At 41.4% G+C, this 26,179-nt stretch overlaps 1 protein-coding gene across 2 annotated transcripts in view; it reads left to right on the forward strand.

The window, feature by feature from the left end:
* COBL (cordon-bleu WH2 repeat protein) overlaps nt 1-26,179 on the forward strand; it is a 287,608-nt gene that overhangs the window by 97,023 nt on the left and 164,406 nt on the right. For both annotated transcript variants that reach the window (XM_055126472.1, XM_055126473.1), the window contains exons 2-6: nt 6,378-6,578; nt 11,673-11,883; nt 14,875-15,103; nt 22,786-22,883; nt 24,418-24,489. In XM_055126472.1, the coding sequence (XP_054982447.1) occupies nt 6,378-6,578; nt 11,673-11,883; nt 14,875-15,103; nt 22,786-22,883; nt 24,418-24,489 (811 nt within the window). The remainder of the gene's footprint in view (nt 1-6,377; nt 6,579-11,672; nt 11,884-14,874; nt 15,104-22,785; nt 22,884-24,417; nt 24,490-26,179) is intronic.

The following is a 26,179-nucleotide window of genomic DNA, read 5'->3' on the forward strand; positions in this document are numbered from 1 at the left end:
ACCTGCCAGTACTTGGGAGCTACTCCCCTGCATGGTTCTCGGGGGTCCATGCAGTGCCAGAGATCCAGACCCCTAGCTCCCACGGGCAAGTATGTGTTCTTGCCCTCTGGGCCATTTCCCTTTTTATCTCCCCACATTTTAAAATTACTACTTTCCTTTAAAAGTGTTTTATATGGGGTTAGATTTATACTACAGCGAGGAAGGCATTTGCCTTGCACGTGGCTGACCCAGGTTTGATTCCTGCCCCCGCACCCCCCCCTCCCCAAGCACCACCAGAAATAAGTCCTGAGTGCAGAGCCAGGAGTAACCCCTGAGCATCACTGGGTGTGATCCCCCAAGAGAAGCCAAAAAGAGAAAAAGAAAAAATATTATATATACATGTGATAGAGAAAAATTAGAAAACACTAGGAGGCAGAGCAAAGGTCTGAGAGGTGTCTGCTTTGCTTGTGAGAACCTTGGGTTCCATTCCTGCTACTTTGTGGTTTGTCACTGCTTGGAGTGACCCCTAAATCCCTCCAAGAGTTGCCCTGAATACAGCTGAGTGTGGTCCATGACCAAAACACACAAATAAACAAAAATGGCAGAAGTTGGTGTGGAATGTATACAAGTTAAAAGCAAAATAAAAGCATGAGATAAATAAAGCTATAATTAAAAATAATAGAATATTAATAATATTATAAATTTAAATGTGTTAAAATAATATATGCAGAGTAAACATCATTGAGATGTTTTTATTGCCATATCTTTTCCCTTTTTCTAGACTTTGTTTTTATCTATTGTTATAAGGTATGATCCTCTTAAAAATAGAATTAACAAAATAAATTAAGATTTTTACATTTGGTTTTGTGAAAGATCTGTATTGAGCAGTTTGGCACATTAGCATATTTGGATCAATATAAAGCTTATTTAGTACTGCTTTAGCATCATTCTTAACTCTAGATCTTTTTTTAAGCATATGGGTGGGGAGGCCCTCTTAAGTATTGTTTGGGGGAGGGAGGAGGGACTCTGCCTGGTGATTTTAATCCAGCCCCACAGGGTTGTTCAATGGTAGAGGTTATGGTGGTGCTCAGATTCTGAGGGACAAGGGTCCAGCAGGGCCATCCCCTCTGATGCTCACTAGATGACCCAGACTGAGGTCAGGCTCAGATGAGCAAGACACGTGTCCCAACCTCTGTACTAGCTCTTCAGTCTCACATAGTTTCTTAAGTCCCTGTCAGAGGATCTTATAACTTAAAAATTTTGCTTTAAAACTTATTTTTATTATTTTTATAATATTTTATTTACATGCTATTTTATACTTCTATATTTTATATGCTTATGTGCACAGTGTCACATAAAAATTTCTCAAGTAGGAAAGGGTTATAAATGCAGAAATGTCTAAGTCCTCTTTTCTAAAGTACCTTAACTTATTGAAGTTGTGACTCATTGACCTATGATTAAATTATAAAACTTCCATTATAAATTTGTTGTATTGAAAATTTTAAAACTTCCCATAGTGCATTCTCATGGAGCTATTTCTAGAAATGAAATTTGCATGTCTGATAATTTAGATCAGAGAATCCCCAAAAACCAGCTCAGCAGAATTTAAGGCTTTTCCTATCTCTTTTCTTTTTTTCTTCCTATCTCTTTGAGAATTGTCTAGCTAGAGTCCACTGGGGAAAGGGAGGTGGGTATATAAAAATAAGGATGTGTGTATTTACATATATGTACATATGCATATTTATATTAAAATAAAATACCTATTAGGACTGGGGTTAATGTCAGTAGCATTCCTTGAAGTCTGAGAAGAGAGTGAGAAACTGCCCCCAAGTCGGCGTCCTGTCGGCTTGGGCTCTTTTGGACCCTACCCCCACTTTGCCGCCGCTGCCAGTCAACCCCAGCGCCGCCCCAACTCACACGTCCTGCCCAGGTAACCATCCAGGAACGCCCCCCTGCGCTCCGCGGCCCTGAGAGAAACTGCAACCCCGCCATGAAGATACTGGGGGCGTGGCCTGTATATCAGTGGGCGTGGTCTCAGGGGGCGTGGCCTCCTGTCAGTCGCAGTTATTTTTTACCTTAGCACAATAGGTATTGTCTATTTCTTTGAAAATCACTTTAGTCATCTCAACCACTTATGCAAAATACCCATTAGCTTAGTCTAACTTTATAAAAGCTATCAGTGAATAAGGGAAGCTTAGGACAACCAGAGCCCCTCCTTCCCACAACGAGAGGGAACAGGAATAAATAGAAAGTTCCAACTCTACACTTCCGTAACAATATGAAGAAGCAGCGAAAATCCCCTCCACGAATAGAGAGAGAAGAAAAGATTCCAGAAACATCAACAGGGGCTACTCACATCTATGACCTCTCAGATAAACAATTGAGAGAGGAAATCTGGAGGAGAGTCAACGTATTCCAAGCAACCATGGAACAGACATCCAATAAATTAAGGGAGGATATGAATGAAGCACTGGAATGGTCTAACAAGAAAATGCAGGAAGAAATGAGAGCAGAAATTTCAGAGATACGAACAGAAGTCACACAAATAAAGGAATCGGTAGATGAATTAAAAATCTCAGTAGATGCCCTCAACAGTAGGATGACTACAGCCGAAGACAGAATCAGCGACCTGGAAGATGAGCTGCAGAAAGCTTATAGACAACAACAAATGATGGCGAAAGACCTCAAAATGGCTATAGAGCGAATCAGAGTCCTGGGGGATGACTTCAAGAGGAACAACATAAGAATCATTGGAGTACAAGAAGCACAGGGAAGTAATCCCAATGAAAAAAACACAGTTAAAGACATCATTGCTAAGAAATTCCCAGAGCTGTGGAAGGCAGGCATCCAGATCCAAGGAGTCCGAAGAGTACCAGCAAAAAGAGACCCAAATAAAAAGACTCCAAGGCATATCATAGAATGACGGATGCTAGGGATAGAGACACAATTCTGCAAGCAGAAAGGTCAAAGAAGGAAATCACATACAAAGGAGCACCCCTCAGATTTACAGCAGACCTGTCAGAGGAAACCCTCCGAGCCCGAAGACAACGGTGGGGCATAGTGAAAAAAATCAACGAAATGAGTGCCTCACCAAGAATACTTTATCTGGCTAAACTCTCACTCAAACTCAAAGGAACCATACACTATTTCTCGGATAAACAACAGCTCAGGAACTTCATGGACTCAAAATCAAACTTGAATGAAGGTCTAAAGGGGCTACTGTAAGACAAGGAGGAGCCCCATAAGAACAACAAACCACACAGAAAGATGACACAAAACCCCATGACAATAATATCTCTCAATGTCAACGGCCTAAATGCACCTATCAAGAGTCACAGAGTGGCAAAATGTATCCGGAAATTAAAACCAACATTCTGCTGCCTGCAAGAAACACACCTGAACGAACAAACTAAACATAGACTCAAAGTCAAAGTGTGGAAAACAATCCTGCAAGCAAATAACTACCTTAAAAAAGCTGGAGTGGCCATCGTAGTATCTGACAACATAGATTTCAGGTTGAAAAAGATTAAAACGGACAGCGAAGGTCATTTTCTATTTATCAAGGGATATGTACAACAGGAAGAAATCACACTTTTAATGTGTACGTTCCTAATGAACAACCGGCTAAATGTTTAAAACAACTCCTAAAAGACTTCAAGGAGGACATCACTAACAGCACAATAGTAGTCAGAGACTTCAATAACGCCTTATCACCTCTAGATAGATCGACAAGAACAAAACTCAGCAAGGAAACACTGACTCTGAAAGAAGAAACTGAAGAAAGAGGCCTAATAGACCTATACAGGGCTTTATACCCCAAAAAGAAAGAATACACATTCTTTTCCAGTGCACACGGAACATTTTCTAAAATATACCATGTACTGGGCCCCAGAACGTACCACAATAGAATCGGAAAAATATAAATTGTATCAACCATCTGGAACAAAGGCAGAGCCACAGAGCAATGGAACAGGGTGGAATATCCCTACACACAACCCCAAATGTATGATCATCTAATCTTTGATAAGGAAGCAAGAGATGTGAAGTGGAGCAAGGAAAGCCTCTTTAACAAATGGGACTGGCACAGCTGGACAACCACATGCAAAAGAATGGGCTTAGACCTCAACCTGACACCATGCACAAAAGTCAGATCAAAATGGATTAAAGACCTCAACATCAGACCACAAACCATAAGGTACATTGAAGACAAGGTCGGCAAAACCCTCCACGATATTGAAGATAAAGGTATCTTCAAAGATAACATGCAACTGGCCAACCAAGTGGAAACAGAGATCAACAAATGGGACTACATTAAACTAAAAAGCTTCTGCACCGCAAAAGATACAGTGACCAGAATACCAAGACTATCTACAGAATGGGAAAGGATATTTACACAATACCCATCAGATAAGGGGTTGATATCAATGGTATATAAAGCACTGATTGAACTCTTCAAGAAGAAAACATCCAACCCCACCAGAAAATGGGGTGAAGAAATGAACAGAAACTTTCCCAAGGAAGAGATATGAATGGCCAAAAGGCACATGAAAAAGTGTTCTACATCACTAATCATCAGGGAGATGCAGATCAAAACAACCACGAGATACCACCTCACACCACAGAGACTGGCACACATCCAAAAGAACAAAAGCAACCGCTGTTGTAGAGGATGTGGGGAGAAAGGGACCCTCCTACACTGCTGGTGGGAATGCTGACTGGTTCAGCCCTTTTGGAAAACAATATGGACACTTCTCAAAAAATTAGAAATTGAGTTCCCATTTGACCCAGCAATACCACTGCTGGGAATATATCCCAGAGAAGCAAAAAAGTATATTCGTAATGACATCTGCACTTATATGTTCATTGCAGCACTGTTTACAATTGCCAGAATCTGGAAAAAACCCGAGTACCCTAGAACAGATGACTGTTTGTAGAAACTTTGGTACATCTATACAATGTCATACTATGCAGCTGTTAGAAAAAAGGAGACCATGAATTTTGCATATAAGTGGATAGGCATGGAAAGTTTCATGCTGAGTGAAATGAGTCAGAAAGAGAGACAGACATAGAAAGATTGCACTCATCTGTGGAATATAGAATAACAGAGTAGGAGACTAACACCCAAGAGCAGTAGAAATAAGGACCAGGAGGTTGACTCCATGGTTTGGAGGCTGGCCTCACATGCTGGGGAGAGGGCAACTAAGAGAAGGGATCACCAAGTATAATGCGGTTGGAGGCCATGCGGGGAATGGTGATGCGGGCTGAATGTGGGCTAGAGACTGAACACAGTGGCCACTCAACAGCTTTATTGCAAACCACAACACCTAATTAGAGAGAACAGAAAGGAATACCCTGCCACAGTGGCAGGATGGGGTGGGGGGAGATGGGATTGGGGAGGTTAGGAGGGATGCTGGGTTTATTGGTGGTGGAGAATGGGCACTGGTGAAGGAATGGGTTCTCGAGCTTTGTATGAGGGAAACATGAGCACAAAAATGTATAAATCTGTAACTGTACCCTCACGGTGATTCACTAATTAAAAATTAATAAATTTAAACAATAAAGAAAAGTCTGAGGAGACAGGTATTTCTAAAAGCACGTGCTCCACTGGCTGGACTCATTCTCAGGTGTTTAGAATTCTCTTTAATGGTGAATTTGAAATTCAGAGTAAAGGCAGTTCAGAGTAAAGTGAAGCATAGAAAGGAAAATGTTGTGTGCTAAGTCACTGTCATTGGGTCACGTCTGCATTAGCCTGTGTCTGTTGGCCTAGTGGCTAATCCAGAAACCGTGGTGTGTCCCCAGCATTCTCCCAGGGATGGATCCAGAGAGAAGGGACAGTTTTATGCCTCAGTGAGGCAGACCATATTGCAGTTGACTAACTTTATGGTTATCTTTAACACTCTTTTAGCACTCTAGATGATTCAGAAAAGGCTGGTGCAAGCAAATGTTGGCACACCTCTGATCTATAAAGATCACTGAGTGAGCCACCCCAGTTATGAAAGACAGGTGTGGGCGTTTGTCAGGAAAATGGCCTTTTAAAAGTTGCTTCCTGGGATGGAGTGATAATACATCTGGTAGAGCTGGGATGGATTCCTGGACCCCATATAGTCCTCCAAGCCCACCAGTTGTGAGCCCTGAATACCACCACTGGATGTGGTTCAAAAACAAAAAAAAATGCATTATTTTTTTTCTTATTTGTCCATTTTATTTTATCATCGAGGAGTGTCAGTATACTTATTTTGAACAGGTATGCAACTCAGGAGTCATTTCTGCTGAGAGATGAATGCTTGTGAGATGAATTTATGTAAAGAACTGAGAAGCTTTTTGTATTAACACGTCATCGTATCATCCTCAGCTGGAGCTGCCTCTTTAATCAGTTCTTGGTATTGTTCTTTTTCAAGGAGGAAGATAAAAGCTCGAGCTCCACCCCCTCCGGGGAAAGCAACACCCCCAAATGTGCACAGTGAACAGAAAGCGACCCGGGACGTGTCTCCAGGCCCCAGCCCCCTGCTCTCTGGGAAGGACCAGCTCCAGAACAGCATGGAGGAGGTCACTGTGGTGCTGCCCAGTGGGCTGCAGAAGAGGAGCACGGTCAGTGGCAGGTAAGATCCCCGTGCTTCAGGGAGCAGTCTGCAGGCCATCAGGCCCAGCCCAGTGAGGACAGGAGTGGATCCTTGTCTCTCTGGACCGAGGCCATGGAGCTATACATCTGAGGATGTGCTGGGGTCACAGCCTGATGTCTTCCCCTTGGACTGACGTGGCTTACTGGTGCTCACAGACCTCCTGATGCTTAGAAAAACCAGCACTGAAAAGGTCCGCTTGGTCAGAGGAAGCAGGTGCACAGACCCACGGCAGCTGCAGAAGATGGGCCCCCAGAATGCAGTGGTCAGTGCTCACCTACCTGCACACTGACCTGGAGGGGTGTGAATGCCATCAGTAGCCAGCTCTCCAAAGGAGAGGGATCAAGTTTAGATTAAGAAATAAATTCCCATCGTTGTACTGGACAATTTATGGAACCAGTGTCCAGCCTGCGCTTCCCACCTTATCCAGGTAGATCTGATGAGCAAGTAACACACCGCTGGCGGTTGCCCCATGTTGCCTTGTGTTCCTCTGTCACTCACAGCAGGCACACTTGGATGGGGCAGGTCTTGCCAGGCCAGTCCCTATATACATGGAAAGATCCACTGTCACCAGCTTTTTGATATGAAATACAGTGTTTCATATGTCACTATTATGCAGTTATATGAGCACATACTTGAGTCACAGTATGAAAGTTTCATTACTAATAGAATTTTTAATATCATGTTTGATATTTATCATAAGTATGTTGTTTGGTCCACTTTTTGTTATTATTTGTACTGGTAACTCAGTATGTATTTAGCAAGATACAAGAAACACAAAATAAGTAATATAAAAGACTTAGTTCTTTTTAAAAGTTGAGATATAAGTGACCTAACTAATATTGTATTAGTTACAGTTATACAAAGGAACAATTCATGTTGTATACATTGTGAAATGATCACAGCAGTAATTACCACTAATCGTCACTCTTAGGATGAGACTTTCAGTACATTCTCTTGGGTCAGGGAAATAATTCAAGCTAGGGAGTACATGCCTCACCCTGTAGGGGGCGCTGAGTTCTGGCTGGGGTATAACTGTCAGACCCGGGGCACTGTGGGAAGCATCACTGGAGCAATCGTTATTTGTCCCATATGCCTCTGGAAACTGTGTCATCTTTCTTCTCTCTCTCTCTTCCCTGCCCTCTCTTCCCTCCCCTCTCTTTCCTCTCTCAACTCTCTCCAGCCCTCTAACTTGCTTCACAGCGCTTTCTCCAACACGCTGTCTCCGCAGCTTCTCCGCAGCTTTCTGCACCTCACCCGTCGCTCTGTCTCACCTCTGTCCTGCCACTCTCCGTCACTCTGCCACTGTCTCTCTCTCTGCCCGCAACTGTCTCTGCCCTTTCCCACTCACAACTCTGTCCCTCGCTTTGCCCGCAACTCCCACTCTGCCCCTCTCCAACTCTACTCTCCTCATTTCTCTCTCAATCGCCGCAGCCCCCACCTTCACCACCTCTTCTTTGACCACACCTCCCAAACCACGCCTCCCTGCCCCTCCCAGGAAGCGCAAACAACATGTAGCCCACAAGGGCAAAACAACACTCAAGGTGTGTTTTTCCTCTCCTTAGGCCCACAACTTAATTAACATCTTAATTCTACTTCTGAATATTGTCTGTATGGACACAGTAATAGACACAATCAGGCTTGTGTCTATCAACGCTCCTGGGGATATCTCACCAGACTCAAACTACAGTGCTCAGGCCGGATTAATCATTCCTAACTCTAGCAGGGTCCGAATCTAGTTATTACTTTTTGGATCATGACAGAATTTGTCCATGGCCATGCTCTTAACTTACAGTTAAGTATTATGTCTTCAGTGATCTGATACCACTGGCAAAGGCAACAAAATTAAAAAAAAAATGGAAAAAAAAGAAATGGGACTACATAAAATTTAAGAACTTCTGCATGGCAATAGAAATACAGGCTAAAACTAAAAGCTAGCTGAATGGGGGAAATGTTTGCAGTTAATACATCAGAAAAGGTTTTTTATCCAGGATATATAAAACACTCACAAAGATCAACAACAAAACAAAAGCCAAAAAATGGGGAGAGGACATGAATAGATACTTTTTTTTTCCTTTTTGGGTCACACCCAGTGATGCTCAGGGGTTACTCCTGGCTTTGCACTCAGGAATTACTCCTGGCAGTGCTTGGGGGACCATATGGGATGCCGGGGATCGAACCCGGGTCGGCCGCGTGCAAGACAAACGCCCTACCCGCTGTGCTATCGCTCCGGCCCTGAATAGATACTTCTAAGAGGAAGACAGGTGAATAGTCATTAGGCACATAAAAAAATGTTCAGCATCACTTATCATCAGAGAAATCCAAATCAAGATGACAATGAGATACCATCTCACACCAGTGAGAATGGCACATATCAGAAATTGTAGGAACAATATGTGTTGGCAGGATGTGGTGAAAAAGTAACCCTCATCCACTGCTGGTAGAAATGTTTTCTGGTACAATCCCAGTAGGAAGCAGTATGGAAAGTTCTCAGTAAGCTTAGAATTGAACTGCTAGATGTCTCAGCAGTTCCACTTTGGAGTATCTATTTCCAGGACATTAAATCACTCCCAAAGGACAAATGCACACCATTATTCATTGCTGCACTCAATACAATAGATAAGATATGGAATCAACTTAGGTGTCCAAAGATAGATTCATGGCTTATAAAGATATGGTATACAAACAAAATGGAATACTATGCAGCTGCAAGGAATGATAAAATCATTCAATTTGCTGAAACATGTTTGGAACTGGAAGATGGCATGTTCAGTGAAGTAAGCCAGAAAAAGAAAGATACGAATGATCTCACTTACCTGTGGTACATAGAATACTGGATGAGGAAATGTTTTGTAGCAAAGGGGAGTGTTGTGCCTAGATCACCCTTGACCCCAGCATTAAGGGAGATCATCATGGAGAAGGAAAGAAATCAAGTCGGATGGGGGGAGGGAATGAAAAGTAATGGGTTAACAGAGGTCAGGGCTTCAATTATACTAGTGATAGGGGTGACTGGTTTAGCCGTATATCTAAAACACAGACTCAACCACAGTAGACATGAGGTCTAAGCTGCAGTCACTGAAATTTTATAACATGCCTGTCAAGCTGACAGGCAGAGATGAACAAGGATCAGAAGTGGTGATGGAATGTGGGAACATTGGTGGAGGGAAGTTAACACTAGTGGTGGGATTGGTGTTGAAATATTATTGGCCTGAAGCTTATCACAGGTCTTTAATAAAATGAAATCAATTTGAAAAAGTCATTTGCCTCAAATATTTAAAATAATGAATAGTGGTGGAACTCATTCAGGTACATTGAAAAGAGCTGTACAACATTTAACATTAAAATGGCAGTATTCAAATTCTAACTGAAATTACATTTTTGTTGCCATTTAAATTTTATAATGAAAATTATGGGTAAGATTTAATTCACTGATGTTCACAGAGTTTGAAAAAATTATGGGAAATGTGGACAAATCAGATGTCTTCATTCTGCATATGACCAGTGAATTCCCTTCTTCATTTTTCATTTCTAAACATAAAAGTCCCTGTCTGTTCTCACAAGGATTAAGACATGAGAATTGGTATTTGGGATCATTCCTCCCAAAATAATGCAACCATAGCTTTAGAATTGATGTCTCCTGCCCACATGGTTACTGGAAAGTTATTGATTGGTGTGCAGATAGAGAAGATCTTTGAAGAGACAAAGCCCCTAACCAAAATTAATTTATTCCTTTTAATGAAATAAAATTATTTCATTAAACCTTATTAAATGTTTAAAAAAACAGGATTTTTTTTTTGTACTGCTGAGGGGTGAACATTGCCTCACACACATCAGGCATGTGCCCAACCACTGAACAACATCCCCTGACCTGCTATTTTTTATGGGTACATAAATAATCTTCAAGTGGTCCATATACCCAAGGAGTCCATGGCTAAAAGAGATAAGCATTTGCAGAGTATATAATTCAGAATCCTGCAGTTTTCCTCTTTGTGCTGTGAGACCCTCTACAGTAGACTACAAACGCCGTTGTTTGTAAAATAGTGCAGACAGAGTTTATGCTCCACATTTTGGAGAAAGCTCACCAACTTCAAAATGAAGGAGAGTTCACTTCATTTATGCTAATTCACATTTCTCAAGCCTATTCTGTCCTTTAGTCACTCTGCACTCAAGGTGTTGGCTTTGTCTCCAGGAAGGCATTGAGTTAGGGCGGCAGCTTTTAGGACCTTGACAATCCCCTATTGAATCTAGGACCCCAGGGTCTGTACAATCCAACTTCTCCAGTGCTGAGTGAGAACTGAAGTTGGGGAAAGCCAGTTTGAATGCAGCCAGAATAAAGGCCTTTGAACAATCAGAGAAGGGAGGGAGGAACAACAGTTAGAGAAGGGATCAAGAGACAACACTCAGTTAGCAAAGAAAGGAAGGAACAGAGAGGCCCCCTTTAACACCTGACTCACACTTTCTTATCAGTCCCACTGAGGGTTAGGCTTTTACATATGACTCTGGGGGATACAATTTCACCCATGATCGTGTTCATGCAGGTGACTCCTCTGATGCTTAGGGTTATGTGTGGTGTCTCTGCCACCTGATGGTCTAGTCCCTGACTCCTCATTCGACATCCTGGGAGTATACAACAACCATAGTTCTGTTGCTTGGAAGATCTGGGGAGCTTTATTTTCTGATGTCTCAAAGATGAAAAAGAATCCTGGAGTTTGCAGAGAGCAGGACAATCTTAACTTACGTGGATCAGGTTGCCTTGTTCTGAACCTTGCCAGAAGACTCTCAGATCCTACAAGAAATGGAAGTGTTTCCCCAGCTAGTATGATTTTGATGATTTTGGTTGCTCTTTTAGTAAGTTGCGTTATAAGTAATGCATGTTAAGATACTCAAACTACACATTCATGTGTAAGGAATTAAATTGCATTCATGTGTAAGAAATTAATCATTTTATGTATAATGAATTACTACCTTCCTTCAGCAGCACAACCAGCTTGCTCATTCTTTCCATGATGCCCTAGCTAGACAGACAGAGAAGTATAGACATTTCCAACAATTCTGTTTTATTTGTTTTTTCCTCAGCCAAGCAATGATGGATCTGCTGGTTGAACTTTGCCTCCAGAACCACCTGAATCCATCCCACCATGCCCTGGAGATTTGGTCTTCAGACACCCAACAACCTTTGAGTTTTAAGCCAAATACTTTAGTTGGAACTCTGGATGTGCACACCATATTTCTAAGAGAAAAAGTTCCTGAAGAGAAAGTGAAGACTGGTCCATCCAGACTACCTGAGGTCAGTGGACTTGGGCTCTTTCATCATCTCAGGATGTCTGCAGCTATATGTAGTCAAGGTGCTAAGGTGATGTGGGGAGGCAGCTGGATTCTCTCACAGCCAAGTAACTCAGGAGATAGTTAAAGATGAGGTTTCTGTATCCACTAAGCACAATTGGATTCTACACTGAGTTTATCCTAGGAGATAAAGGTTTTCAGAACTGAATTATGTTCATTTTTATACTATCTCTCTTTTGTGTTATATAAATGTATCTAGTGCAGAGCTATTCTGTTCAAAGTTTTTTTTGTAGAGGTGACAATGGGCAGGCTTTCTGCAGCTTGAGGGTGATAGCCACTGGCCATGTGACATTGTTGAGCATGTGAGATACAGCTACTATAATTGAAAAATGAAACTTTAGATTGTAACTACTTCTTGTTTAAATTACTCTATGTAATCAGTGGCTTCCCTATTGGACTAGTCTTGAGGTCTCGGTTCAGCGCTTGAGAGCATCCTATACCAGGAAACAGAATATATAAACATCTTCCCAAAGAGACAAAAAATGTGGCGAGGAGATATATTTGGGGGTAGGAAATCAATGTTAGAAACTCACTGCAGTTGGAGAAGATCTTATCATTTTTAGATTTATTTCATATATTTATTGTCATCATCATCGTCATCCTGTTGTTCATCGATTTGCTTGAGTGGGCACCAGTAATCAGTAATGTCTCCTTTGTGAGACTTGTTACTGTTTTTGGCATATCGAATACACCACAGGTATTGATGAATTAAAATTCTAGCTGCTTTTTACACTTTTAAACAAGACTTGACTGTGGATCTTTTAACTCAAAGTAAAAGCAGTGCTATTTTATTCCTTCAATTCTGTGGGATATCTTCTAAATTGTTATGCTTTTAAAAATGATCACCTGCCCAAGCATACAGTGGGTAGGGCATTGCCTTGCACGCTGCCAACCCAGGTTCAATTCCTCCAGTCCTCCCAGCAAGCTACCTAGAGTATCCCACCTGCAAGGCCGAGCCTGGTAAGCTACCCATGGCGTATTCAATATGCCAAAAACAGTAACAACAAGTCTCACAATAGTTACTGGTACTCAAACAAATCAATGAACAGCGGGATGACAGTGTGACAGATCTAGCTTTGGGTTCTTAATGTAATTGGTGTCATGTCTCATCTTTCTCCTAATTTTCTATTCTAAAATTGATGTTCTAGGGAGACCAAACCTGTTTACATGCCATAGCTTCCCTGATTTGTCTGGCTCTCCATAGAACCCTAGTGTGGGAGAGTTCAGTGTTTATACGTGACCCTGAGTGAGAAGAATAGGAAGATCCCTGGCCCCCATATTTATCCCTCAGATATGTATATTTCCTGGACTCAGGAACTTAGACTGCACAGTCTGCCTCAGTCGATCTTTCTTCCACTAATGTTTATTGGATCCTTTCTCCAACATCTTAGAATAATGTGGTCCATCAGAGGAGGTCATATGAAATCTGAAAGCATAACAGCTACATTGGCATCGTAGGTTTTGTTGATGTGTTGTTTTATCTGCATTCATTTAGAGTAAGTCCTAGACAAATTCATTATTTTCCTTTCTGATTATTATATCTATTACTGCTTGTCATATTTATATATCTATTTTCTAGCTTAGTAACCCTTTGTAATATGTATATTAACTATACATGCACATATTTTATTTTGACCTCTTAAAAATTTGATGTGTACTTCCCAGACATTTGTAAATTGACCTTTTTCAAAATATTTCTGAACTATTTTCCTTTAGAAACAAATGTAAGTGCCCTATGGCCAATTCTAGTTGAAATCCTTGAAAATTAGTATTGTATTGTATTTTAAATGGTAATCCCTTTTTTGACATCATTTCCCCTGTACTGATAGCAGTACATTCTATAGCAAAAGATATTCTATGGAAAGGCTATTATTCTATGTGCTTATACTTTGCCACAATCAAAATATACATTTATACAAGTTTAAGTGACACAGCTTGTGATACCTCTTGGGCTCAATTTATCGGGATTATTATATTAGGGTGTGATGTTGACTAAGACATCATTAGGCACAATGTATTCAGTGTCATTTATAAAATGTCATTCACAAAAGTAAAGCTACATAAAATCTTCCCATATACGATTCAAGTCTGGAAAAGGCAATTGAGTACATCCTCTCTGGAATTTCCCACATCCCAACTTTGGGCATGTAATTCTTTTATTTTATTTAATGAAGTTCGTCACTCACTGGAAAAAGCCACTAGTCCACTTTCTAGAATCTAGATGGTATTGTTTTTTCTCTCATTCTTTTCTCTCTCTTTTTTTTCTTCTCTTTTGGATGCACAACCTATGGTGCTCAGGACTTGCTTCTTGCTCTTTGGTCAGGAGTCACTCCTGGTGGTGCTCAGGGTACCAAATGAAGTGTTGGAGACTGAACACAAGTCTGATGCATGCAATTCAAGTATTATTTCTTCAATATCTCTCACTCCTTTTAATAAAATTTCTTTCCTTAAAGGACTGGAGCGATAGCACAGCGGGTAGGGTGTTTGCCTTGCACATGGCCGACTGGGGTTCGATTCCTCCGTCCCTCTCAGAGAGCCCAGCAAGCTACCGAGAGTATCCTGCCCACACGGCAGAGCCTAGAAAGTTACTCTGGCATATTTAATATGTCAAAAACAGTAACAACAAGTCTCACAATGGAGATGTTAGATGTTACTGGTGCACACTCGAGCAAATCGATGAACAATGGGATGACAGTGTGCAGTGCTACAGTGCTTTCCTTAAAAATAGGGCTGTAGAGATGATTCATTTCGTAAGGTGTTTGTCATGTATGCCACATACACACTTGAGTGATCTCTGAGTGTAGAGCCAGAAGGAGGTCATGAGCATAGCTTGGGGTCCTCCAAAAACGAACAAACAAACAAACAAAAAAAACAAGTAGGAGTGTGTTAGAAAAGATTCTGACCGAATTTTTTAATGTCTGGCATGTTCTTCCAGAAATCTGTGTGTTTGGTAGTGAATTACCTACGAACTCAAAAAGCCGTGGTGCGAGTGAGCCCTGAAGTTCCACTCCAGAACATTCTCCCAGCTATCTGCGCCAAGTGTGGGGTCAGCCCGGAAAATGTGGTCCTCCTCAGGGACAACATCGATGGGGAGGAGCTGGAGCTCTCCAAGTCCCTGAGTGAGCTCGGTATCAAGGAGCTTTATGCCTGGGACAACCAGCGAGGTAAGGGGTATCCAGAAGGCCCTGTAGGGACCCCAGCTCATGCGCCAGTGGCTGGAGTCACCCACCTAGATGTTAAGATCATTGAAATTTTGTCCAAACTGGGCAGAAATGAATTTGTTTTTGTCTCCCTAGTCTATAATGACTTCCCTTCACCCCCAGTGTCAGTTCTGAACATGCCTATCTCCTCTGACCATTGTTAAGATAAATCAAAGATGGCGAAAAGAGAAGACAGTTGGCCTGACAGAAGACCAGAGAGACCCCAGACAAGCCCTGTCCTCTGCTTCTCTGTCAGTTGTCTGTAGCTGCTTCCAAGTCCCAAATATAGTCAAAACAGGATGTTTGGGCTGTTTTCTAAAACTGACGAAACGATAATGCAGCCATTCTAAAGAATGCAAATGTTTGTTCATTGTAGATGTAAGAGTTTTGTAACTCATCCTGTGACTCTGGTGTTACCACAAGGTAACAGAGCACCTTGTGACGCCAGTGCTGGTGCCTCTGACAGACATGTTGTTCTTTGGAGTCTCCTGATCATTTCCTAGGGCTCTCTGTATTGAAATAGTTGTCATCTCCCAAAATGTTAATGCTTTTTGACCCTGTAATTATTCAAATGTACTTCAGAAAACTTTCTGTTGTAGTGAACCTCCACTTAATTTGTTTTCTTTTTTATTTAGTTCACAAATAGTTTTGATTTTCTAAACTTTTACATATTCTACATCCCTTGCATATATAAGTCCTAGGTTCAATATCTGTAACCATAAAAATATGTACAAATAAGTATATATATGCATATTCAATCTATTTATAGTTTCAAACATTTATTTTCTTACTAAGAAATTTATTGTGAGCTCATTAATCCCTTCTCTAGCCCAAGTCTGCTGCTGGAGATTCTAGTCCTCAGTGTTTCTTTCACATTCAGGGAAGGATTTTAGCTCAACCAAGTATAATATAGATTATTTATATCTCCCCCAAAATCCTTTAGTGGCTGTCAAAAAAGAAACCAGTTTAACAAGTGAGACTCTTGCCTGGCATGTGACCAGCCCAGATTTAATAGCCACATATGGTCCTCTGAACACCACCAGGAGTGACCCTTGAGTGCAGGGTCAGGAATAAGCCCGGAGCACTATTGGATGTAGCCCCCCAAAAAAACAGAGAAAGAGAGGCAGAGAGGGAGAGAGAGAGACAAGGACAGAGAGAGACAGAGAGAGACAGGGACAGAGAGACCCTCTAACTTTGAGAGTAATGCATATTGTGCATTTAGTATATTCTTAAAATAGACCAAAAATTCCTCAGCATCTGTTCAACAGGCCTGGATGCAGTGAATATGTGTGTACAGTTCAATTATGTTTGTTTAGTTTCTGTGACTCTTGAAAATCAGGTTTTCTTTGAGCAAGACAAAAAGAGAAAATTGTCCCCATTTAAGTATATGGAGGGAAATTGTTTCTATAAACATGTATTTTGTTAATATGCCAACCATCATATAGATGGTTAAAAATTAGATGATAGAACCTGTTTCTTGGGGGAAATCTTATCGATAGCCCTCCCCAAGTTAGGGATGGGCCTTAGAAGCACATGGCCAGTCATTTGGAACGTGGGTTCTGATTTCAGGGAAACCTCCCTGCGTCTGGAGCAGACTTTTTTGATCCCCAATGCAGAGCAGGTCATATGGGTAGATCCTCTCTGCACCTTCAGGTGTGTCCTATACTTCTGCTTTCAAGGGAAGTGTGTGCCTGAGTCCCCATGTCCCCTTCTTCCCTGCCTCTCTTCTCTCCTCTGGTAATCTCTTCCTTGGTGCTGCTCTGGGAGATGGAGAGCATGTTTCCCCGGAGACACAGGAGTCACACGTAGCACCTCCAGGCACATGTACCAACCCTTGTGCTCATTGTTTCTGCCCTCTGGACCATATGTACTGCCACGCTCCCAAGTGTCCTATACTAGGGCACTATCTATTTGCGAATAAGAGAATATTGAGTCTATCTGTCCAGTTTTCTTTCTTTTTTCCCATTTGGCTTATATTGCCTCTCAAGCCAGCAACTGCTCGAGGAAAGGTGGGAGCTGCTAGAGGAGATGCCACCAGGCAGAGGCAGCCCCCACCCCCGCTCCCCACTCCACCCCCACCATCAGCCCAGCAGAATTCCTGGCAGCAGCAGCTTGAAAGGACTCGAGGCATTGCCGCCACCTGCTCCCAGGGCGACTCCTCAGTCTGATAGCGACAGGGCTGGAGCAGCCTAGGCTGGTAGCACAGCCTGCACTTGCCTGCTCTGCCAGGCACAGCCCGCCACGGGGAAGGCCCAGGGAGGGATGAGGCTGGCCTGCGTATTTGGAAGCTCCTTCTCATTTTCTCATCACCTGCCTTTTGCAGTTCTCCTGACCAAAACAAAGTCGGAGCCATCTTTGAGCCATCGAGGTACCTTGAGCAAGTGTTCTTCCTGCTGTGCGTCTGTGTGCATGGCTCTGGGCGAGGGGGGTTGCTAGATGTTTTGCAAAGGGCCTGAGGGAAGGGAAGTTTGGTTTCCACCACCCTTTGGGGCATCTTGGGGGACTACAATGAGCTTATGGTTTGATTTCTTGACTCTTTGACTAAAAGAAGCACCCCATGTTTAAGAATTTTCTTGTATGTTTCTAACTGGTAAGGAATGAAGGTTTATGAACCAGAATTTCATAGCGGAACAGAAGTGCTCCACCCAAAGGACAATTTTCTTCTTCTTCTGCTTGCCTGTGCTGGCTTTCCCTTGCTTGCCTCTAGAATCCTGCCTGCCTGCTAGAGAACTTGGTGATGATGAAATTTTGCTTTGTCTGTCATGGAAAAGTATGTAAATTATTAGTTCAAACTTTATATTTCTTCTGACACCTATTTGTTATAAATGTATGTGTATGAACAAGCTTTAAAGCTTAAAATATACCACTATTTGTGTTTTGTGCAATTTCTGTTCCTACTTTAAACATGTTTTAGCATTAGATTTTATTTCTGGAACAGGGTTCAATGGAAGAGCTCTCAGCATCTGTCTAGACCCTGGCATGGGTAGTTACTGAGCCTCCCTTCCAGATGAAAATGATCCTTCAGTGTCTCCGAGAGCAGGCCAGCTAGTCCCCAAAGAAAAACTCCTCCATATTGGCTCTATCAGTCCTGGGAGATGTGATGGGAACAGGCTTAGGTGAGGGGAGATGGAGAGTCACTCAGCCATTCCTTCCAGCCCTTCCTCCTTGTGGTCTCAAAATGGTGGTCACCACCTAGAAACTCATGCAGTAGGAGCGGCATGGCCAACACTCAGAAGTGCCAGTTTGATCTTCCTCTCACGGTCCCTTCCTCGTAGATCTTGGTCGACTCCCTGAATAGGACTCATGCTATTCTCTTTTCTAGAAAAGTAAACATTTAGATCAACCAAACTTCCAGGGTTCCCTTATGTCCTTTTGTACCTTGGCACCCCCAATTCTTTCCTCATTTTCCAAACTTTTTGATGTTTTAAGAAGGTCATGTACTTTTTAATGGATTCAGCATGACTTCATTTGAGCTTTTGTACATCTAAGCTTTTTATTTGAGTAAGCAGAACAAAATACATCTTGGGCTCAAATGTGAGATACACATGGACCCTGGATCCCAGGGTTACCTGTGCCTTCTCCAGGTCCACTTATGCATGATGGTCTGTCACCTGTCCATCTGAATCAGGAGGAGGCAAGTTGTAACAGACACAGGCACAGTAAAGAAACTGAGTGCTCAAGCCCCTTCTCCAACCCTCTGCCAAGTGCAAGCATCCTTACAAGGACAGCGCCCAGGGGCAGCAGAGCCTCTCCCCTACAAACCAGCTTCACCCCAGGAGCAGCTCAGCACGAACACCCCGCTAGTGAGCTGAGGCCACATGGGAGCTGCGTCTCCAACCCTGGGTGGGCAGCTTTGGTCCCGTGGACCTGGTGGCCACCCGAGTTGCTGTCCAGCCAGGGAGGAAACTGGGATTCTGAGGGTTTCCTGACTGAAGCGATTGTTCCTGTGACTGACGTGATAGCCCATGTACTAGCAACATGTTCTCTTACCTGTTAGTTGTCCATGTGTGGTGCTAAGACCACATTATTGTATCATGTTTACACCACACCAGTCCAGAAAGCATACTGGTAAGAAATGTACATCTCTGTTGTTGTTGCTTGCGTAGGTTTCTTATGTCTAGAATCTGTCTTACCCATGACAGCTATACCCAGAAGAGCGGTAATGTGCAACCATGTGCCTGCATGTCACAACAGACCTGCTCAGTGGCTCAGATGCACTGTGTGGCTTGCCAATCAGCTCAAGTGGAGCTGCCTTTGAGTGAGAGCCTTGGTCCTCATGACTAAAACTTGATCTTTGCCACTTACAGAATGAGTTTTTCTTGGTTGCATAGGATTGGTGTTACTGTAAACGTTACTAATATACTTACTCTTATGTTTGTGTCTAGAATATGAAATCTTGACTTGTAGATAAGCTAATTCATATTTGCCTCACTAGGGGTTTATATTTTGATGGCAGAGCTTGGAATTACCGGTCCAGATGTTTCCACTGGTCAACTGGTGGCCTATCTCTCCAGCAGATGATAGTAGCACTGTAGCACTGTTGTCCCATTGTTCATCGATTTGCTCGAGTGGGCACCACTAACATCTCCATACACCATGGGTAGCTTGCCAGGCTCTGCCGTGAGGGTGGGATACTCTCAGTAGCATATAAAATGGAGAAATTAATTTTTGGTCCTTAATTTTCCTTCCTTTTACCATATTTGTGCCCCTTAAAGAGCAGAATGGAGTGAGTTAATGATAGAGGTCTGAAGTGATGTTTGAAGTGCCAGTAAACCCCTGAATCAGAGCTAGTTGGTACTCCTGGCAGCATGGTAGGTACCAGGCCCAGTCATCTGAATAACCCAAAGTGCCAATGAGGAAATTGAGGCTGGTAGCAGTGAGAGAGTTGGCTCACATGCCCATGCTCCATGCTCTTCAGCCCTGGTTTTCCATCCTTAGACTTAAATTGTGTAAACACACAAAAAAGAGGAGAGGGGGCACCACACCAGGCACAGGGCAGTGGCGCTCTATCTCTCCCACTGCCCGCGTTTGATAGTCTCCAGACGCTTTCCCTACCCCAGGGAGGTTGATGGCGATGACGAGGCAGGCGAAGGAAGGAACGGAGCCAGGCTGGTTGGTGTCAGTTGCAGTTTATTCCATTCCTATCTCCATTCTCCTCTGATTCTCCTCCTGCTTCTTCTTCCCCCATGCTACTTCATTCTCCTTCTCCTCTGGATCTGGATCTGGATCTAACTTCTCCAGATCTGGCACTAGGACTGACCCCCAGCCCATTCTTTCAGCCTAGTTAAATCCCCAAGAATGAGGGGTTGGGGCTTACACATAGATGTGGTCACAATCAATAAGGGTAAACTTCTTTTCCTCAGGGGATGCTTCTTCTAGGACAGATTCTCTTTCAGCAAGATGACCCACCCAAGAGCAGAGTCCCATGGGTGTGTTTCTCCTCTCTTGTCCAACTAACATATAAGCATTCATAATATCAATAATTTTGTATGGACACAGCAAGAGATGCATTAAGCTTATAGAATGGCTCTCCTGGTGTCATCTTGATCTCAGACTACAGTGCTCAGGCCAGATTAGTCTTTCCTATCCCTAGTAGGACCCTAGTCTCGTCGTTACTTTTTGATCATGATAGCATTTGTCCATGACCAAGCTCTTAACATATAGTTAAGCATTAGACGCTTTGGCCAGGCCCATCTCGATGCCGGGGTAGCACATAACTCACCGTTTGCCCTGGGTCCATCCTGTCCCTCGTCGAGACTCCTGCCTTTGGGGTGCTAGGAACTAAGGGCAACTGAGGCTTAAGTCGAGAAAGCAGATGCCCGGGAATGAATAATATTAGAAGCCAATTAAATCCCATGTTACCAAAGCATATTAACAACTGTCTTTCTTTGTCCATACAAAAAAGACTTTGCTTTAGAGTAAACTATTCAAAGGCACAAGGAGAGGAGAAAGGCAATATTAACTTACAATACAAGTTCAGTGTCCTAGAAAGGTCTAACCTTACAAATTAACAGAGTCTGATTAGGGAGGAAAGCTGATTAGCTGGTTGGGGAAGAGAGCATAGAAGTGGATACAGATAGACAAAGGAATTGGAGTGACTCGGGAGCACCTTGATGGGCATGGCCCGATATACCTAAGCTCCTTGTGGCACGGGGAACAGGACATACCAATGTTGTCTAAAAATGTTTAGAGATTATTACCAGATAAGCCCAAACTCTGTGGCAAGGGAGAAAGGACGAACCAATGATTCAAGCGGGCACCAGTAATGTCTCTCATTGAGAGACTTATTGTTACTGTTTTTGGCATATCCAATACGCACGGGTAGCTTGCCAGGCTCTGCTGCGCGGGCTCAATACTCTCAGTAGCTTGCTGGGCTCTCCAAGGGGGGCAGAGGAATCAAACTCAGGTCGGCCGCGTGAAAGGCGAACGCCCAGCTGCTGTGCTATTGCTCCAGCCCTAAACCAATGGTATCCTACATTAAATGCTCACAGGAAGAGTGCGGGTCCACCCTCACTGTCCGGGTAGTGCTCTGCAGTGTGATTGGGCTCCCATCTCTCACTTGTTCCAAGTTGCTGATGCTGTTACCTATTTCCAGGGGAACCAGGGTTTATAGCTCTGTCATTTGCATCGTAACAACTGTGAACTGTTGCCTTCTGTCTGAAACACACGAGTGCCCATTCTAGCTCTGAAATCCTGATGAAGAAAATGCCAAAGATTTAGAATTCACAATTTTTTCAAAGATTTAGAATTCAAATTTTTCAATTCAAAATTGTCCACCACCAGAAGGTGAGGACAATAAGACAGGAAATGTGCTGACTGAGACGTGTAAGGAAAACAAGGAAATAAGGACCTAGGAAGGAAAACCTGTGGCAATTATTTTCGTGAGCCATCAGGTCAGTTGTGGCCACATTTTTGAAATAAGTAGAGTCTCAAAATGTTTGTATATTTCACATAGGATGCATGTTTTTCCTCACTCATCATTCTTTCAGAAATAATTAATTTGTTGATATCGAAGTGTACAAGAGTGTAAATATTTATGTTTTAGGGTATAATGTTACCAGCCCATACCAATAACACTCAGCTTTCTTAAAGCAGATGTTTTGCTCAATGTCTTAGTCCTTGAAGCTGTGAATTCTGCTTCTAATCAAAATCCACACCAGCTGGGAGCATTGGGCATGCCATTGAAATGGACTGTGGGTTGGGAACAGGCTTGGTACCATAACAGAGGAAAAAAAGAAAATATCCCAGTCTTAATTTTATTTTGATAGTGTTACAGAATGATAATAGGTAAATAACATTAAAATTAAATTTGCCTGGCTCTTTTTTATGCAGTAAAATGGTATGTATTACTCATTTTGTGTTCTTAAGTAGCACTGCCTTAGAATTTTAATGTATATATTTTTTATTCTCATGTATGGTATAGTAGTACCCCCCAAAAGATATCACCATAATTAATAGAAAATTGTTAAAAGCAGTAGTGATTTCAGTTGGATGAAAGGAGGTTCAGAATGCTTTGAAGGAAAATGGTTAATAGCTGTACTTCCTTAAAAGAACTAGAGATTAAAGGATTCATTCATTGCTTTTTTAAACAAAATATTTCATCGCTTCCTTTAATATGCATAAAAATAACATACTTTTTTTTCCAGAAACTTTTAGAAAATCATCACTTGGCAATGATGAGACAGAGAAAGAGAAGAAAAAATTTCTGGGATTTTTTAAAGTTAATAAAAGAAGAAGTAGTAAGGTAATGGATTAAACATGCTTTTAATTTTGCATCACATAGAAAGAGATGTCTTAGTCCTTATGTTTGGGTGCCACACCTGGCAGAGTTTCTGGGCTACTTCTTGCTGAGGGCTCATTCCCAGCAGTGCCTGAGGACTGTGTGGTGAGGGGCATCAAGCCTAGAGCCCATATATGCTGGGCATGCTCTTAATTTAGTGGGGTTCCATTTCCAAAATAGGTTTCTTGAGATCTTTGTATGCTGCTTATCTTCGATTTTTATGTATATTTGAAAAGGTCAGCTCCTTAAGAGAGAGCTTGTCAGTATGCACTTAAGTTACTGACCCTGCTTTCATGTTTTATTCTTAAAGTAATTCTCTTATGTGACACTGCTTTTTTGTTTTTATTTTTGTTTTTTTTCTTTTTGGGTCACACCCGGTAATGTACTCCTGGCTCTGCACTCAGGAATTATTCCTGGCAGTGCTCAGGGGACCATATGGGATGCTGGGAGTCGAACCCGGGTTGGCCTCGTGCAAGGCAAACACCCTGCCCACTGTGCTATCGCTCCAGTCCCATGTAACACTGTCTTATTAGGTAGTAGAATATAGATTGTCACATCTGTGGCCATATAAGTTTCCTTCTGTTGGTGCCTGCATAGCACCTAATCTAAGGCTCAGTAAAACACCCTCTGGATGCATGGGTGAGTCAATGCATTGCCCAGTTACATTGATTCAAAAACAGTCAGCACCTGAGAAGTGTTTGTGTTGGTAAACAGGTGTGCTTGCTAGGAATGTTTGGATGTTTTCATTCTTCCTAGTATTATCTGGGGATATGCTGCAAGATAAGTTAAAATTTTCATTTGACTAGTTTTAAATAAGCCGTATAGTCATACTTTTAGTTCCATGTTGTGTAGTAGTTTAGTCATAGTACAGGGCATACCAGATGAAATACATGAATGCTTTGGAGTAGATGGAAATTTCCTAGATGTGGTTGTGGGCTTTCCAGACATTCTGTTGCTAACATTCATTGAGTATGAGTCTAAGAGATTTTGGGTCAGGAGTCTGGATGTTACGGTAATGGATTCTATGATCCATTGTACTCTGAATTTGGCTGAATGATTTTCCATCAAATTGTGCTTAATGCTTTAGTATTCTTTCTGCCTGAATTTAAGGTAAGAAAACTTCAAATCTTCATGGATTAATTGATTTTTCAAAGCTGTTTCTATCAGCTTGGTCCCTATGCTTTTTAACATTGCAGTTTGCTAAGCTATAGAAATGCTTTGAGGAAAAATAAATTTTGTTTTCATAAACTGTGGATTTAAAAATTGAATTTTTAAAATCAGTGAATACTTTGGATCTGTTTTAAAATCAGTGAACAGTTTTGGTGTGCTTTGACAACACTAAGTTAAGGGCGATGGCCATTATTTCTTGAAGATTCTACTTCCTTGAAGTGCATCAGGTTGGAGGGGTGTTTTTCCCTTTCCTTGACAGTTGTTAAGGATGGCTGGTTGGTTTGAGCTGGTTCTTACCTGGAGATGATGCAGTGTATTTATGTTCCAGGCAGAACCTCTGGGACTTTCGGGAGTCATCAGCAATGAGGATTCCTCCAGGTCCATAGGCGGGGGCCTGAACGTGAGTACTGACCCGGGGCATCTGCTCCAGGGCTAGGACTGGGTTCTGCACAGCCTCTAAGAAAACTGAAAGTCTGGGTCATCTCCCGTGTCTTGTTGCTTTGCTTTCTGGTCTAGATACACAGAACTGAAACAAAACTTAATACTTTTGATTTTGGAAAATGTGTTGTATTTTAATTTTCATTTCCCACTGAGCATGGTCAGAGAACTCTTGATGAGTTCTTTGAATTGTTAACTGAATTGTTGCTGTAGAATTTCTTCCGAATATTCTCAGAGCACAGGATGCTTCTCATTCCTATCTACCACTTCCTTAACTCTGTGAATGCACTTGAAAATAATTTTTAAAAACTTCCTCCCTCACATACTTCAGGGTTGCATGTAAAAATTTCTTCATAGGTTTAGACACTTTAGAAAGAATATGTGATAGCTTCTTATAAATATTGACATTTGAAATAATTCTAATCTAACAATTTCCTAACACTTTTCCTAATTACTTAAGTAAATTTTCTATAACTTTCTATTGAAAGTTTTGCATTTTTTATTGTCATCTTTCCACATAAAATGCTATCTCAATATATATGCTCTAAAGTCTTTGATAAATACTTAAATATAAGTGTGATATGAACCAAAATGTTTAAGTTAGATTTTTAAGTTTCATATCATCATTAAGCTATAAAAAACATATTACTTTTATAATTAAAAATTAAAAATTTATTACCACTGATAATAAAAATTAAATTTTTCTTTCCAAGATATTTTTAGCAAGATGAAAGGTATTTTTATCCTGCACATTTGTTAATGAACATAATTAATAAAACATTATTTCATTTTTTAATTGCTATTTATACCAACTTATAATCCAAGGAGGTATTTTCTATTAAAAAATGAAGATGGAAGATAGGAAACTTCTGCTTTCAATTCTTTAAATTTCTTCTGGTTAGTCACATATGAATTATTTTTAATGATCCTTATCTATACCTAATTAGGTCCTCTTTGAAGTCAGTAGCTAAAATTTCAAAGCTATTTGACATAGAGATAGTCACACTGGACTTACTGAATTCTTGGGAGAAATAGCAAAAACTTCCTCATCAACATTTATTAAATATTAATTATACTCATTACTCATAGGCACCTGTATATGATATGTGAAGGTATCTTTCCTAAAATAACAAATGTAATGAAAGCATATAGAACTTAAATAAGGTAGTATATAATAAAAGTTGTTAAATTATAGGATATAAACATATAAAAAATTAATTTTCTGTTATATAGTTCCTAAATTTTTATAAATTGTTTCCAGATAATTACAGTTGTTTTAAATGATGAAGCTGATAGTGTATTTTTGTTTTATTATTTGTGAAGTTTTTGCTAGTCTCAGTTTAGAAATACATGCTTAACAGCTACTCATTCTACTAGTTATATTATTTAAAGGTTTCACTGAAAATGTAACATTGGATTATTTTCAGGTGTGCAGTATGCAGTAATATAATGTACGTGTATTATAAAGTGAGTGCCACAATAAGTGTAGTTACCATCCTTCCAGAAAAGAATTCAATAATTGTATGGGTGTCACAGGCATTTTCTAAACTTAGTACTGTTTTGCTTATTACAGTATACTAGGTATTATGATTCTCTCTACAGCAGTGAATGATAATGTAACTTTTTAGTCACCCATGCTAGTTTGTGTGAAC

Source organism: Sorex araneus, chromosome 2 (genome assembly GCF_027595985.1).
Source record: "Sorex araneus isolate mSorAra2 chromosome 2, mSorAra2.pri, whole genome shotgun sequence".
Classification (NCBI taxonomy): Eukaryota; Metazoa; Chordata; class Mammalia; order Eulipotyphla; family Soricidae; genus Sorex; species Sorex araneus.